The sequence below is a fragment of the Thermobia domestica genome, chromosome 11 (genome assembly GCF_964235325.1).
Source record: "Thermobia domestica chromosome 11, izTheDome1.hap1.1, whole genome shotgun sequence".
Taxonomy (NCBI): domain Eukaryota; kingdom Metazoa; phylum Arthropoda; class Insecta; order Zygentoma; family Lepismatidae; genus Thermobia; species Thermobia domestica.
The window spans coordinates 87,894,942-87,910,291 of record NC_137464.1 but is presented as its reverse complement, the minus strand read 5'-3'; the positions used below and the strand labels follow the sequence as shown (position 1 = coordinate 87,910,291).

Below are 15,350 nucleotides of genomic sequence, written 5' to 3'. Positions count from 1 at the left end.
GGAACAGCTGCTCGTGACTTGCACAGTAGGACTACGACAGGCTGGTGGTGGCCTCATTATGATTTCGGGAACCTTCACATGGTCATCCATGGGTTCTGTAGTGCATATGGAGGGTACTATAACGGCTCTTTAACTCTCTGCATGTAATTCCTGATCATGTATACTCATTCATGTAGGTCATAACTCCAGCTGGCAATGATATCTTTCAGCAGAAGAACGCTTCTTGTCACAATTCCAACGTTGTTTTGCAGTGGTTCGAAGAGCACAGTGGTAAATTTAATTGCTACAGTAGCCCCCGGACTCACCCCATTTTAACCTTTTGAATGTCATTGAATGTCAGGCCCGAGCTCATCGTCCTCTCCGTGGAAAATACAGGAATTAAATGACTCTGGCAAAGGCAGGACAAAGTACAAGGTAAATGAAAAGGCTGGTTTCAAAAATCAGTATTAACATAGAGCCTTCTGTATAATGAATTAATTTTTTTGAAAAAGTCAAATAAATGGCATATTGTTGTACAGGGCATTGTTGTAAGCAAATTACTACTATAGAAATATGTTGCAACAAATTTGTGTGATGTGTAATAAATCATAAAAATAATAATTTTGATACGGAATATCATTATAACTTTTTTAATTAAAGCATTAAGCATTGAGTATCTACATGTTTATATTAGGATAAAAGTTGCTGAAAACAGAATGAATATTTATTTCTGGCGGATATAGATAAGAAACTATAAACTTCTTCTCAAGCGCCTTTACAGTGGCACGAAACCAATAGCTGTATTAATTAACCAATCCAACAAATTGTAAATTGAAAAAGGTATGTCGCTCATGTATTAATAAATTATGTTTCTTATTGTAGGCAACAGCTTAATACTCGGGGTGAATTGTGACGGGCTTATGATGGTAAAGCCAGACGACAAGTTTATTTTGTACGAGTACAGATATAACGACATTGAGTCGATATTCTTAGATCCTAGCGACAGTTTTATAACGATCAATCTAATGAAGATGCTTCCAGACATGCACAACAGATGTTTTGTGTTTGAAACGCCACAGAAGAATGAAATTGGATCTCTCATTGCTAGCTACTGTCCAGCTTTAGCTGGCTGGATAACTGAAGCCGAAATACCTGTGAGAAAGGTGGGTTTAGTTGTTAATATACTCGAATTTCTTCTTATAATACTAAGGGTGATTGGTAATTCTAAAAAAAAAATTCCCGTCGATTTGCTAAATATAATTTATTATTTTCTTTCTAATAAAATTATGACAAATCTGTTTGCTGATAGTAATTATAGGATACATATTGAACACTTAGATGATAAAAATAACTTTCATGTGGAGAAAAAAAAAAACTTTTCCTTACTGGTTCGTTGTTCTCGGTCAACTTCTTCAAATTCACCTAATTTACTTCTAAATTGGAAGCATGTACGTGGCTTCTTTCCTATCCATGAATTCCATTTAATACCACAGAAAACCCCAGAAAACCAACAAAAACTGTAGGATCGATGCGTTTTGTAGAACAGGAAATATTTGAGGATGCTCATCTTTTTCACATGAACACACTGAGGTGTTCTCAGTTCTACAAAACATGCAGATTCTACATTTTTTTAGTTTTCTGGGATTTTTTGTAAATGGACAAGAGTCGTTTTGCACCTGGACGACTCAAATTTAATATTCACTTCAAAAATTTTGTAAATGTAGCCTTAATAATAATAATAATAATAATAATAATAATAATAATAATAATAATAATAATAATAATAATAATAATAAGCACATCAACTTTATTTTGAATACGTGAAAAATATTAGTGAAACATCTTGCAACTTTATAAACATATTTTCACAGTTAGGATTAGATGATTTTCAAAACTCCGCCACAGAGTAACGAAACAATAAGGAAAAGGTTTTTTTTTTTATTATTATTATTCTGTTGCAAGATAAAAGTTTCTTTTATCTCCAAGTATATAATAAATTATTTATTCTTTTGCTGTAAAAATAATTTATTTAGCGTGTGTGCAAAATTTGACATATAAAAATAAAACTGATCTTGTGGGTAATCGGACCACGGAAAAAACGCCCGAACTGTTTGAAATTACTTTTGGAGAGTAGTTATTCACCTATCGCAAACTGAGCATTTATCATCTGAATTTGATTGAAATGCGTATCCTAAAGGGAGAGGGGGGAGGGTAATACTTTACACGACAAATTGAGTATCTCACTAGTCCGTCAAGTTAAGAAATTTGATACATAAATTCCACATTACAAATAAACAGATCATATGTCCAACGTCTTTGAAAATTATGGTTTTAAGGGGGGAGGGGAGAATTTTTTATATGTTTTTCACTACGTTAAAATCGACGTTGTCAGTTGTTTGTGGTCGCGTCACGGAAAAGCGGCTGACCCCTTTGAAATGAAGTTTGTAACATAGTGTCTATATCAAGCTGGATTTATCATGTTGGTTTGACTAAAGGGCATATTCTAAGTGGTAGGGTGGTTCAAAACTTTATGGCAGTAATAGATTATCTTACGAGCTTTTGTCTTAATACTTTCATTGAAATGTGTCCTAAGGGAGCAATAGGTTCAAATGCTTTTCATAAACCTATTTCTCCTATGCGAAGAACAGAATTTCAGCTAGTGTAATCTCAAACGCTAAAGTTGCAATATTATGTAATGAAATCTATTTTCTCACATGTGGCACGTAAACATTTCGTCTTCCCACAAAACTAATCCCTGTAACCTAAATCTAAACACACAACATTATTTCCATCTAATTTTTATACAAGGAGTTAGAAACTTCAACATTTAATTTAATATAGAAACCTATGGTTCTAATTTCAGAAAGAAAAAAAATTAAAACGCTAAAAACGAGGAGCAAAGGCAAATTAAAAAAAAATACAGTACGTCGATTTGCCTTCAAACTCATGTATGATATAAGTCAAAGTTTAGTAATCTACAATAATAATAATAATAATAATAATAATAATAATAATAATAATAATAATAATAATAATAATAATAATAATAATAATAATAATAATAATAATAATAAGAAGAAGAAGAAGAATTAAATGTCACTCTAAAACTTTCAAAGAAAATCTTTGATCGAATCTTTGATGTTCCTTACTTCAAATGTAAGAGTTAACATCTAAATCTGTGTGTGTAGAGATACTATTTAATCTACAAACTTTAATATAACTATTCTATCATAAAGGAATTAATAGCTCTATTTAAAACTGCATTTTAGACATAACAACAAAATGTTAGAAACAATAATCTCAGAAATAACGTGTATGCACAACTTAGTGTTATCCTATCAATTATCCTATATCTAAAAACATGTTTACCTGTAGTCCATCACGTATCATAACTCATAAACACATACATACACAAAGTCTAACATTTAATTAACACTAAATCCACATTCAAACGCTTTAAATTAAAATATGTTGTTACAATTTATCACATTTAACAAGCCAACCATGCTTAAAATCACGAACATTAAAGAGGTAGTTAAAAACTGTACTCAAGGCATGACAATTTACTTTAGTTCCTAATCAGTACTCCCAAACAAAGTCACAAATAATAATAATAGCATAACCATGTATATACTCAAGTGCATGTATGTCAGTACTGATAATGAAATTGATTTTAATTAACTTAAATCTTGTAATCCTGATCTAAAATTTTATTACTTAATTGCTTACCAAAAGATGGCAACCGTAGATAAAGCACTATCAAGAATATAAAAGATAACATCATAGAACTAACATAGAACGGTTCTTACCAGCTGTTGGTATATCCTGATGGAATAGAGGTAATAGGAAATAGTAAATCAATGTAGGAAAATCCTTTATCTTCCTTATAGCCTATAAAGAAATTGGTTTAAAGTAAATACAGAAACACAAAGTATATGTTGGCCAATCAAAACCGGTTAGAAAATTTGTAATCCACAATAATAGTAATAATAATAATGAAAAAGGAGATAATAACTAAATAAATAGAAGTAGTTGTAAAAAAAAATAACGAAATTCACAAGAAGAAAAGAAAAAATTAATGGTGGAAAATTCATGTTACTACTCAGTACAAAAATATTTTAGTCACGCAAAAAGAATTTAAAAGTTAAAATCTATGAAAAGCGTGATTTTATCCTTATGAATGCGGGAAATTGGCATTACCCCTAGAGGTAAATACAGACGGAGAATATCATATCGTAAAACTGCCTATTTTTCCTCTGAATATTTTCCTCTCAAGACCAATGAATATATTGTAGAATGGAGGAAGCTCTGTTATATGGAATATATATATATATTTCGTACCAAATGTAATGCAAATAATGAGTTCAATATGTCTAAGATATACTGACTACGTGTCTTGCGTGGGAAATACGCTCAAAGTGCATAATATTTGTGGAAAAACAGTTAGAAAAATGGTGTTTAAAGAGATAGGAGGATAATGTAAGGTAAGGTCTAGGAATATTGATAGCAATTCTAACTGGATTGGATTAGCACTAAGTAAAAATTTGTAAAGGGTTTTGTTTCTAAGATACTAAACCTCATACTTCTAATCTCATTTATTTTGTATTAAGCAGTATCAGATATAAAATAGAGAACTTGTTTTAACAGACACTTATATGCATTTTATGATTCATTGTTATTATTTCCAGCTGAAACCAATAACTAATGAAGATAGAATACGTCTCTATCATAATCTAATTAATTGCCGAAGAACTCTCGTTGATAATGAATTACTAAGGAAACCACAAGATGCAGGAGGAGGTTTCATAAGAAATACACTAAGAAGGTAGTGTATCATTACTGTATCAATATATTGTCGTCCAACTTTAATAATACAAGGCGAGTCAAAAGTCAATTTACATAGGGTTTTGCAGTAAATATTCTATATGTAACTCTCAACATCATATGGGTAAGCGATATTGCTAGTTTTCCAGAATGTTTGACATAATCATGTCTACACACTATCCTCAATTGCTGGATATTCTGAATTTTAACTGAGAAAATTGTCATATCTAAATGAGCCCTAGCTAGAAATCAATCGATTAACAAGTCTGGAAGCCGTGATGGCCACCCAATGGAACCATCATGCGACCAACGCATGGCCACCAATCATACGTTAAAAAAAAAAAAAAAAATCTAACCCATAATGAGGAGAGGCACGTTGTAAAGAAATCACTTCGGGACACATACTTTTTTTATTTAACGTGCTTGGGAAACCCTCTTCTTCAATAAAGTGTTTGTGACCTCCACACCATAATATTTTCCCCTCCCTCTATTTTCGAAAAGTTTGTCCAATTAGAGTTCGTATCTCTCCAATAACTCAGGTTTTGTTTGTTAACTTTCCCATTAACATACAGCGTTACTTCATTAATTAGCAAAAAAATTATAGTCAGGGCTCTCATCAATGCAGTCGGTAGGTGATGTTCAGGGATGTCCTTGCTGATGTGTTGTAACATTTAGATCCTGTGTGAATGCCGTTTCTCCTCGTGGAGAATGCGAGACACTCGATTGACTTACGTTGTGTTCCATTGAGAGACGTTCAGTACTCTTTCTTGGGCTCTTGCACACAGATAGTGACACACTAGTTTTTGTTCTTGCATTTGTGAGAGTCTTCGATCTCTCACTATGCTGTTTGTCGTGAACACTACCAGTCTTCTTAACCCGTTATACAATTTTCCCCATTGCATTCTGCATGATCCATGCTCTGTCTTGGTACCTCCGGTTTAATTTCTCTGGAACTGTGGCTGTCAGCCAAGAAAATCATCTTCACTCTTTCAATTTTCGTCAGCACTTTCCTTCACTCACTGAGGTACTCATTCAATTGTACACAGTGATCTGAAATGAGAAAAGGATAAATTCTATGTAACTTAACTTATGACTCATTGTGTTTACATTGGAAGTGGCTACATAAAAAATGTAAATTCCAGTGAGTCAAATATTCTTAGGCTCAGTAAAGTAATGATGCAAAACTCAATAAGAATTGTATTTTTTTGTAAAATTGTATGTGTAAGTGTTGACTCAGGAAAGAATTTACAGCAGATGTAAGCAAGGTGAGTTATTGTTTAGTTTGTGAAAAAGAAAATAGCATATTATGTGTGGATTGGTTGAAAAGATTTTTCATGTTTAATTTTGGATATATTTAAGGTCTTTTACTATGCACTCCATCCATCCGTAAATTTTAGTTAATCATTTAAAAACAATAAAGAATATAAAAATAATAGAAAATAAGCCAGACAGAAAATGCTATTAAGTAATGATTATTTCCAAGTCTTCTCTTAGGCTAGCAAACTGGATATGAAATTTGTGATGCTATAATTATAGGGGCTCGAATTTCTGGACTATATAACAAGTTTTTTTTTTTTTTTTTTTTTTTTTTTTTTTTTTTTTTTTCACATGTACACAAATTCCTATATCTTGTTTAGTATGAAATAACTTTTCGTCGTAAAGTAAAACCTGTCTAAATTTGCCACCTTTAACTTCACATAACAATGTTCAGCTTATACAAGTCGACAACTTACAAAGGAATAATAGTGCACTACTATATTAACCTGGTTCCAGATTTACACTACCGCTCAAAAGTTTTCGAACACTCCGGATTTGAGTGAGCGTCTATTGTGAATCTATTATTATGGCACGAGAACTTTGTTGCTGTGTGTCAGAGTTATTTCTGTTTGGCATAATTTGGGTTATGAATATGAGATATTACAGATGATATATGTAATTATAATTCTTAAAATGGACAAACAATTTGCAATAGATATTGCATGGTATAAACAAACGTGTGAAGGATAAGGTAACATACTAGTTTTCTGGTAAAGACAGTCATATGGAGTCAGTGCAGAGACAGAAATTCATAAGGAAAACAAATTTTATATGTTTTGTCGTTCTTTATACCTTCCTTGTTGATATGTTAACGTTTATAAAGCCAAAAGTACTCCAGCTTCTAGCACGAAAGTTAAACTTACGTTTTTCTATATATCCGTCAAAGCATACGTTTTTCAATATGTCCGTAAACCGTATTTGCACATTTCTGTTATACTGTAGTTGTGCAATGATTTAGCAATAATTTTCCAGATACAACCTTGAATACCAATTTATACAAATAATCAATAGCGGATTTAGAAAAGTACTTTGGGAGGGGTTTCTCTGATTGTTTCGTTTTCTAAAAAGTCCTAATTTTATTTGGGAGGTGCTTGAAGTTTATGAGTACAGGCATAACTAATATTTCGTTTCGTTTATATGTTTAGCAATAATCTTCCGGGTACAACCTTGAAGGTCATTTTATACTGAGAATCAGTGGCGAATTTAAAAAAGTGTTTTGGGAGGGGTTTTCTTACTACTAATGTTTAGTTTTTCTAAACATTCGTAATTTTTATTTGACGGGAGCTTAAAGTTTATGAGTAAAGGCGTAACTAATAGATATTTCGTTCGTTTTAGACATTCCACAACTTTGGAGAACAGGCTTCAGTCCGAAAGACCGATCCTCTAACCTTCGCAAAACCGTCACTGCTGGTAATTAGTAATAATAACGATTTAAAAACAATAAGAAAGGAAGTCGGCCAACTCCTACACTCCTAGTCGGCCAGTATACGCACTATTTCTACATTCTCAGATGGAATGAAGGAAGGCTTTGTCAGAATGGTCGAATGCTGGGTTGAATCCCGGACTTCCCGATAGAAGCGCAAAAGCCAACCACTCAGTCACGTTTGTTGTGCAGTTGTATTTAGCTTAACTTAAATATATTCCGTAGTCTTTTTTTTGTTCCGTAATGATATGTTGAATCCCTCTTGTTAAAAATTCAGAAAACTTGAGGACTGGGTAAACCGTGATGGTGGTCAAGGGCGCCCATGTTGTGGTTTCCAAGGAGGGGAAGTATAAGCGACGTTTCAAAAATAGTTTCAAATTTTGCTGTAACTAATGTAAAAATCCTATTGGATTTTCAATATTCTGAAGTACATTTTCCTCTAGGGGGGCAAGCGCCCCCTTAACCCCCCTGATGGGCGCCCTTGATGGTGGTTATAAAAAACTTGACTGTAGAATTTCAAGAGTATACAGAACCATGTGCAGCCTTTAATTGTATCATACAAATCTAAGTATTTCTCTTATGTTTTATTTTAATTTTATTTTGTTTCAAAAAGAGGGTATGGAATATTTTGAAGTAAAAATACTACATACAGTTTTGCTAGTTATTTGTGTATTTTTTGAAAGAAGTTTTTACTCTTAGGGTTGGCTCGTTTACACCAGCTGTTTTTTTTTAAAAAAAAAAATAACTGGTTTAAACTAAAAAAATTAAAAGAACAAAAATGCGAATCGTGTGAACTTCATAGTGACGTTTCACATGTCAAACCATCTGCATTAGTCTTATTTCCTTTTCACCTTTTAATCAAGGTGTCCCATGTTCAATTGTCGGTCGAACCATAACCCTTCTTTCATGTGTAAACCAAGTACTCTTTCGGATGTCACTTTAAGCGAAAGTCTTCTCCTTGATAACCTCGGTATTACGTAAGGATGTTAAGCCTAAACATACAAAACGAAACCAAATTATATATTTCTGCATGCCTGTTGTTTTATAAAGAAGCGAAGGTTGCTTAAATATATTGATTAAAATTGGTAAAATTTATCGATTGCCTACTTAGCTTCCAACATTAGCTTGGATTGGACTTTCAATGATACCTACATACTAAATTTGTAATTTAATACCTCAGTTTTAGAAAAATAAACACACTGCTGAACAAGACTGCACTTATTTAATATAAAAACACATTTACACGTGACGTTTCGATCTTCTATCCAAGATCCTCATCAGACGTACACTCACAAGTATTTCTCTTATGTTTTATACACTCACGTCTGATGAGGATCTTGGATAGAAGATCGAAACGTCACGTGTAAATGTATTTTTATATTAAATAAGTGCAGTCTTGTTCAGCAGTGTGTTTATTTTTCTGATTTTATTCGCAAGACGTTGACTATGATTGTGTGTCACTCAGTTTTAGCGTACTGATTATAATACGTTGACCTTTAAATTTTACATGCAAATTAAATTTTACAGGATTTTCCCGTTATTGTTTTACATTTAAAAGAATGACGGGATTTTCCCGATGGCTAGGGCGGGAGTTTCTCAATTTAAGAAATTTACTGACCGGACTTCTTTAAGCTTATGGGACCTCTTCCAGCATAGCCCCGTTGTTGAATAATAACACCAAGGCGAAACAAACTTATTTCTGTGAATATGTAATACAAATACATAAAGCAAAATATCTAAATCAAAAAACCTGGTTTAAATCCCAAAAAAGCCTGGTTTAAACTGCCCCCCAAAACGGGTTTTTGGCATTTTCAGGAACAACCATGGTTCTTGCCAACTCTGCTTACTTTTTTATATAGGAGGTTAAAATGTGTTTATTATATACATTGGTTAATCCTTTGGAATTCATAATGTAAAAATGTTGAAGTAAAATTGTTTAAAATATCTTTTCGAAATTCATGGTTTACTTTCGAGGTTTTATATTATTATCGGCATCAACCACTAATTAAATGACTTTCTGTGTTATAGAGAAGCAAAACAAAGTCTGCTTTATCGATTTAAAGCAGAATTTTGAAAAAAGCCCAAAATTTCCCAAGCAAAAAAGCAAAGCAGAAAAAACCGAGTTTTTTTTTTCCAAAAAAGCCGTTTTTTTTTTTTTTCCGAGCCCTTGCATCTCTAATAAATGGTCTCGTTATATTTTCACATTAGGTTTCGTATATAGAAAAATGGATAATAAAGTAAATTGCGATTAAGTCATTGATAGAATGGTGATCTTTCTGTTGTCATTATTATTTTTATTTGTTAAGCGATTCGACATGAGAGAAAGACTATGGGTATAATAATTGTCAATCTCAGAACCCACGTGACATATGATTAAAACTGTGATCAAGCTGTACTTTGGGAAACCCTCTATTACTGTGCTACTACCGGTACGCTTTTCTTAACATTCTAGCAAATTAAGGAGTTGAACTGGAGAAAAAAATATTTATTAAAGCTTGTATGGTATTAAACAGAATTGATGACATTTGAAGGTTGTTTTTAAGTCTATAGACATTTTGAATGTAGAGCCAGAAATGGTTGAGAAATAACTACATAATAGAACTGTTACATTTAAAATCTTGGAGAGATCAAACAAAAGTAATAAAATATATAAGGAAAATTATTATATTAAAAGATTTTAGGATAAAGCAATAACAATAATAACATACTGTTTGAATGGATGGGAGCGGCTTAATTTAATTTTACGGCTCTCTGTTCTATTTCATTACTAATAGAGTGCCATTGTTATTTAGTGTAGTAAGAAACAAGTAGAGGAAACAAATACGTAAAAGAGAAATTTTTTGAACTTTCATCTATGATGACTGTGCTACCTTTAAACTACCTTTCTTATTCTACAGGTTAAGTAAACATAGGCTAGAGAAACTTCGACAGGAACACAGTCACGGCTCATCGGATCATGGAGAAACGTACAAAGGTTTTCCCCATGCGTACTGGGCCTTCAGTAGACAAGCATTTCCTCAAAGTTTAAGTAAGATGCCTGAATCTGATGAACAAATAGCTCTTCAGGTCTTCCAGATCATATTGACATACGCTGGGCTCAGTCAAGACGGTGAGTGCTTTTTTTTAGTAAATTTTCGTCTTAAAATGCAGTGTGTATCATATGTAGTTTCTGTACGCTAGATTTATAAATTTACATACAAGTTCATGAATTCACATGTCAGTGTAATGAAAAATACATTGGTTTGACCAAAAGAAACATAAAAGCAAGGATTGATAAAAATAATTGTTACGAGTTTAGAAAATAAAATTTCGGCTTCAGTTCTTTCTAAGCATTTGTTTTAATGAAAACATTATATCATTAAATATTATAGATTTATAACATACATTTGAACTTCAGCTCTACATAGATTTAAAATTTAAACAGAAAGATATGCATATGGACCATATTCTATTCAAAATAGAAAACCGTTAGTAAATACAGATTTAGGGATTCTGTATATAAGTTGGTGCACTATCGTCAATAAATTCCTAATAAACTCTAAAAGGTTGTTAACATTAATTTCGACATTCAGTTGTTTTTCCTACAATTGAAATTAGTTTCTCAAGTTTTTTCAATTTTGGATATTTATTTGATTTATCATTCTACGGCTATTAAGATTTCAAACAGTTGACTACTTTATCTGTTGTATTAATTTCTTTATTTTAATTTACTGCTGTAACACTTGAAATCGAATGATCACAACAGATTTTGTCGAAGGATATTTACTTCTTCGTATTATTATCGGGATTTGTAATGTTATTAATATATGTACAGTTGCTTTCAAAAATATATTTGCCTTATAATATTACTTTTATTAATAATTGGCCAATGAATTAACCAATTGGAATAAATCACGTAGTGTCTTAAAGAGAATTTAGGAATCAAGAAGAAAGTATCACTTGCTCTTCAGTTTATAGGAAACTGTATACAGTTGTATTATTCAAAGTTACTGGGGAAACCAATTTTATTAACATTGATTACACATCTACAGAGAATGTGGTGTGTTAAAAAATTGGTTGTTTCCTCTTTCATTGATATGTACAATTTTATTGAGTTGACTTTGAACTCAATTGCTTTAATAGCTCTTACTTCATGACTTTAGTTTTGAAAGTATTCTGTAATGTAGAAAGCATCAATTTAAGTTAGTAAAGTGTTCTTCTATACTATATATGTGGATCAGTAGTAAATTGTTGCATAGTGAAAAAAGAAAGAAAAAATAGTGTGATTTCTTCCTTGAAATAGAAGAAAGTACCTACTGATTCCTAATTCTGCAACGATAGATTTAAGTAACTTATTAGGAGGCTTTAATAGCTTTGAATAACTTATATTTAAGACAATTTAGAAAAGTTGTCCAACAAGATCATTCAAAAATTCACATTAAAACCTTACCATCCTATATCTCCATCAATAGTTTTCTTTTAACTAGCAAGCATAACTTCAGATCATTTACTAAGTATAGCATCCCCGCCCCCTTCCTCGTTCTTTCTTTTATATTTTATATTGTAAAATCTCGCTTAGAGCATTCTTCAGTTTTTGAAACACTGATTTTTTTTTATTTTTTTTATTATTATTATTTATCTTTTACTTCTGAATTTGCAGACGTTTTTGTGTACGACTGATTGGTCAATCAAAATGTGCGGCTCCTTTCATATAGCACTCATATTAGAATTAAATTTATCCTTCTATATGCCCCTGAATAATGACATCTACTGTCTATCTATCTAGATAGATAGATCCAAAGACGACTAAGAAATAAAATATCTTCATTTTCGCTTGTACTACAGCAAAATAATACATAGCTATCTTGGAAAGGATTAAGAGATCCAAAAAGCTAATATAGATGCACTCGCGAATGACGAAGTTCAGTGATAAACTAAGGCAGTTTATTTATTGTACAGGAGAAACTGATATTTGTAGCTTAGAGACGTTTCTTTGTTAAGAACAGTACTTTATTGGCATTCGAAGGTAGAATTTGAAAACAATAGACAATTCTGAAGAGATGATGAAAAACAATATCATTTGTTGGAACAATGATGGATCAATGGTGACCAAAGAAAACTGGTTAGATTACAGTATCTTCAGAATCTGAGCACTGTAAATACAGAAGGTTATAAGAATTTAAACTCGCAGCAGCCGTACTTTAAAGACTAAAACCCATGAGACGAGCCAACGGAAGTAGAATAGTAATATGCTTAGTATAGTATTGTTACATGGTAATTAATGTTAATGGTTTATTTGTTCCAGGTGATGTTGTTCGGAGAGCCGAAGACGAACATGTGAATCTCATCCAAAACATTATGGAACTGTGTATGAGAAAGGACAATCTCCTGAATGAACTCTACTTGCAACTAATCAAGCAAACAACCGACCATCCAGATCCTAACTCTCGTGTCAACTTGAGGCATTGGGCTCTTCTTTCTCTTGCGTGCTCAGTGATCCTTCCACCCGAGAAATTAATCCGTAAATATCTTATAGCTCACTTAAAGAGGTGTTCTAGCGACTATGTGACAGAGGAGGGCAAATATTCCAGATTTGCTGAAAAGGTAAGTCCTTAAGAAATCGACAAGGGACAATTATCAATTTACAACACTGGTGTGGCTCTGTCTGGATACGTCGAGATCTTAATCATCGCATTATGCGTAATAAAGTTCCCTTATGATGTATTAGTTACTAATAATATACCCTGTTACCTCCTCTACGCAACAAGAAATCATTAGTACATGTAGCAAGAATATGTGACTTTCACGTATAAAGAAAGAAAAAAAAAAGTTACAATCCAAAATCGAGAAACTGTAGAAATTTAGTCAGATTTACTTAAATAAGATATTAATATAAAGGATGTACATGGAGAAAGTGTCAGTACTTTGGAAAATAATATAGGCGATTCTAAGGGGGGGGGGGAGGGAATCATATAACCATGTGTCCTATTCTCAACAGTTTGAGAGCTAGAGGTTGTGAGCCATTTTTTTCTTTATATTGCTTATTGCTCACTCTGTAGTTATTCTACAGAGGTGAAATATAGCGCGTTTGAATGGTGATGGAATGGGTTTTACAAAGGTATGCAGCATATGGCAGTGGATCTTTGAAAAAGAAGTTATTGAGGGAAAATCGAAAAAAAAATGATTTTAAGATTATTTAAGGGAATTTGATGGCAACATTGATTCTCAAATTTCCGTCAATACCTTCCCTTCTAAAGCCACCACTGCCACGTGCTGCATACCATTGAAAAGGCCATTCCGTCACCATTCATAAGCTCTGTCTCGCCTCTGTAAAATTACAGGATGACGAATAAGTAACGTAAGGCCAAAAATAGTTCATAACCTTTAAACCGTTGTGAATAGAACACATGGAATGGTTATATGAACTTTTCCTTCACTTAGAAACATCCATACTACTATTTTCCAAAGTATTGCCACTTTCTTCGGGGATACCCTGTATATTTAGAAATAGGTCTGTGTATATAATGAATTTTTTCTCACTAATCAACGCTAAAACTGGACTGCGAAAAACTGTTAAAGTACACAGGATACATTATGTATGTTGCTTAATGAAGCTCTTTTCTTCTTCTTCTTCTTCTTCTTCTTCTTATTATTATTATTATTATTATTATTTTTATTATTATTATTATTATTATTATTATTATTATTATTATTATTATTATTAAGCATACTCACTGAAACAAAACAATACATCCATAAAATGTTCATATTCTTTATGCAAGTTATATACATGGAGTATAATAAGATTTTTTAAAAATTCCACCTACCTTGCGCAATAATGATGTTTGATTTTATTCTTCCCCTTTCTCTATATTTCACTTGCTTTAGATTCTACAAATTTTATCAGGAATCTTAACTTATGATGATTAAATCGAGAAGCGAATCACATACTGGCTATTTGGTCCCTTCCTCACCCAATATTCCACTGGGCATACTTCTAAAAATGCACAATAAAATTACAATAAATTCGTTTAAAAATGCATTTAAGAATATGAATTACATTAAATACTTCAACTAATGCATCACCAATTAGAACTGCACTAACACAACTTTGCTAGTTATCTGACTGATGATGTACTAGATGAAGTATTTAGTGCAATTCGTATTGTTAAATGCATTTCTAAACGAATTTGTTAGAATTTTATTGTGTATTTTTACAAGTATGCCTAGTGGAATATTGGGTGAAGAAGGGACCAAATAGCCAGTATGTCATTCGCTTCTCCGTTTAATCTTCATAAATTGAGATTCCCAAAGAAAGTTGTAGAACCTAAAGCAAGTGAAGTATAGGGATAGGCAGAGGATACAATCAAACAATTGCGCGAGATACGTGGATTTTTAAAAAAAGATTTTCTTATTATACAAAATATACAGTAAAGTACGGGACATAAACAAGCGACCCAAATCGACATTAATTTTAATGAGATTTTTGGTCGTTTATTCTTGTCCCATACTTTACATACTTAGGTACATATTATGGTGCATGTTGCTTGGTATTACTTTTAGTAAGTACAAACAACTGGAATAAAATATTCATATTTTAAAGAACTTATGACGTAATTGAACCACAATAGAATCATTTAAGCATTTAGTAGAAATATATTTGCAAAAGAAATTGCTTCCTTTTAACTCTCTTCAAGTACAGATAAACTGAACGTTAACATAATTATTTATGTATTTCCTAAAAAGAGATGCAAATTGTCCCCTAAAAATATTCAAAGCATACATATACTTATCAAACTATATAATTTACCTTTAATTCCTCTGTAAT

The 15,350-nt window shown here is 32.1% G+C and overlaps 1 protein-coding gene across 4 annotated transcripts in view; it reads left to right on the top strand.

Annotated features, from left to right (window-relative positions):
* The window catches only part of Myo81F (unconventional myosin 81F), a 483,573-nt gene that overhangs the window by 444,605 nt on the left and 23,618 nt on the right, over nucleotides 1–15,350 (top strand). For all 4 annotated transcript variants that reach the window (XM_081730773.1, XM_081730776.1, XM_081730774.1 and 1 more), the window contains 4 exons: nucleotides 862–1,142; nucleotides 4,668–4,804; nucleotides 10,441–10,652; nucleotides 12,828–13,126. In XM_081730773.1, the coding sequence (XP_081586899.1) occupies nucleotides 862–1,142; nucleotides 4,668–4,804; nucleotides 10,441–10,652; nucleotides 12,828–13,126 (929 nt within the window). The remainder of the gene's footprint in view (nucleotides 1–861; nucleotides 1,143–4,667; nucleotides 4,805–10,440; nucleotides 10,653–12,827; nucleotides 13,127–15,350) is intronic.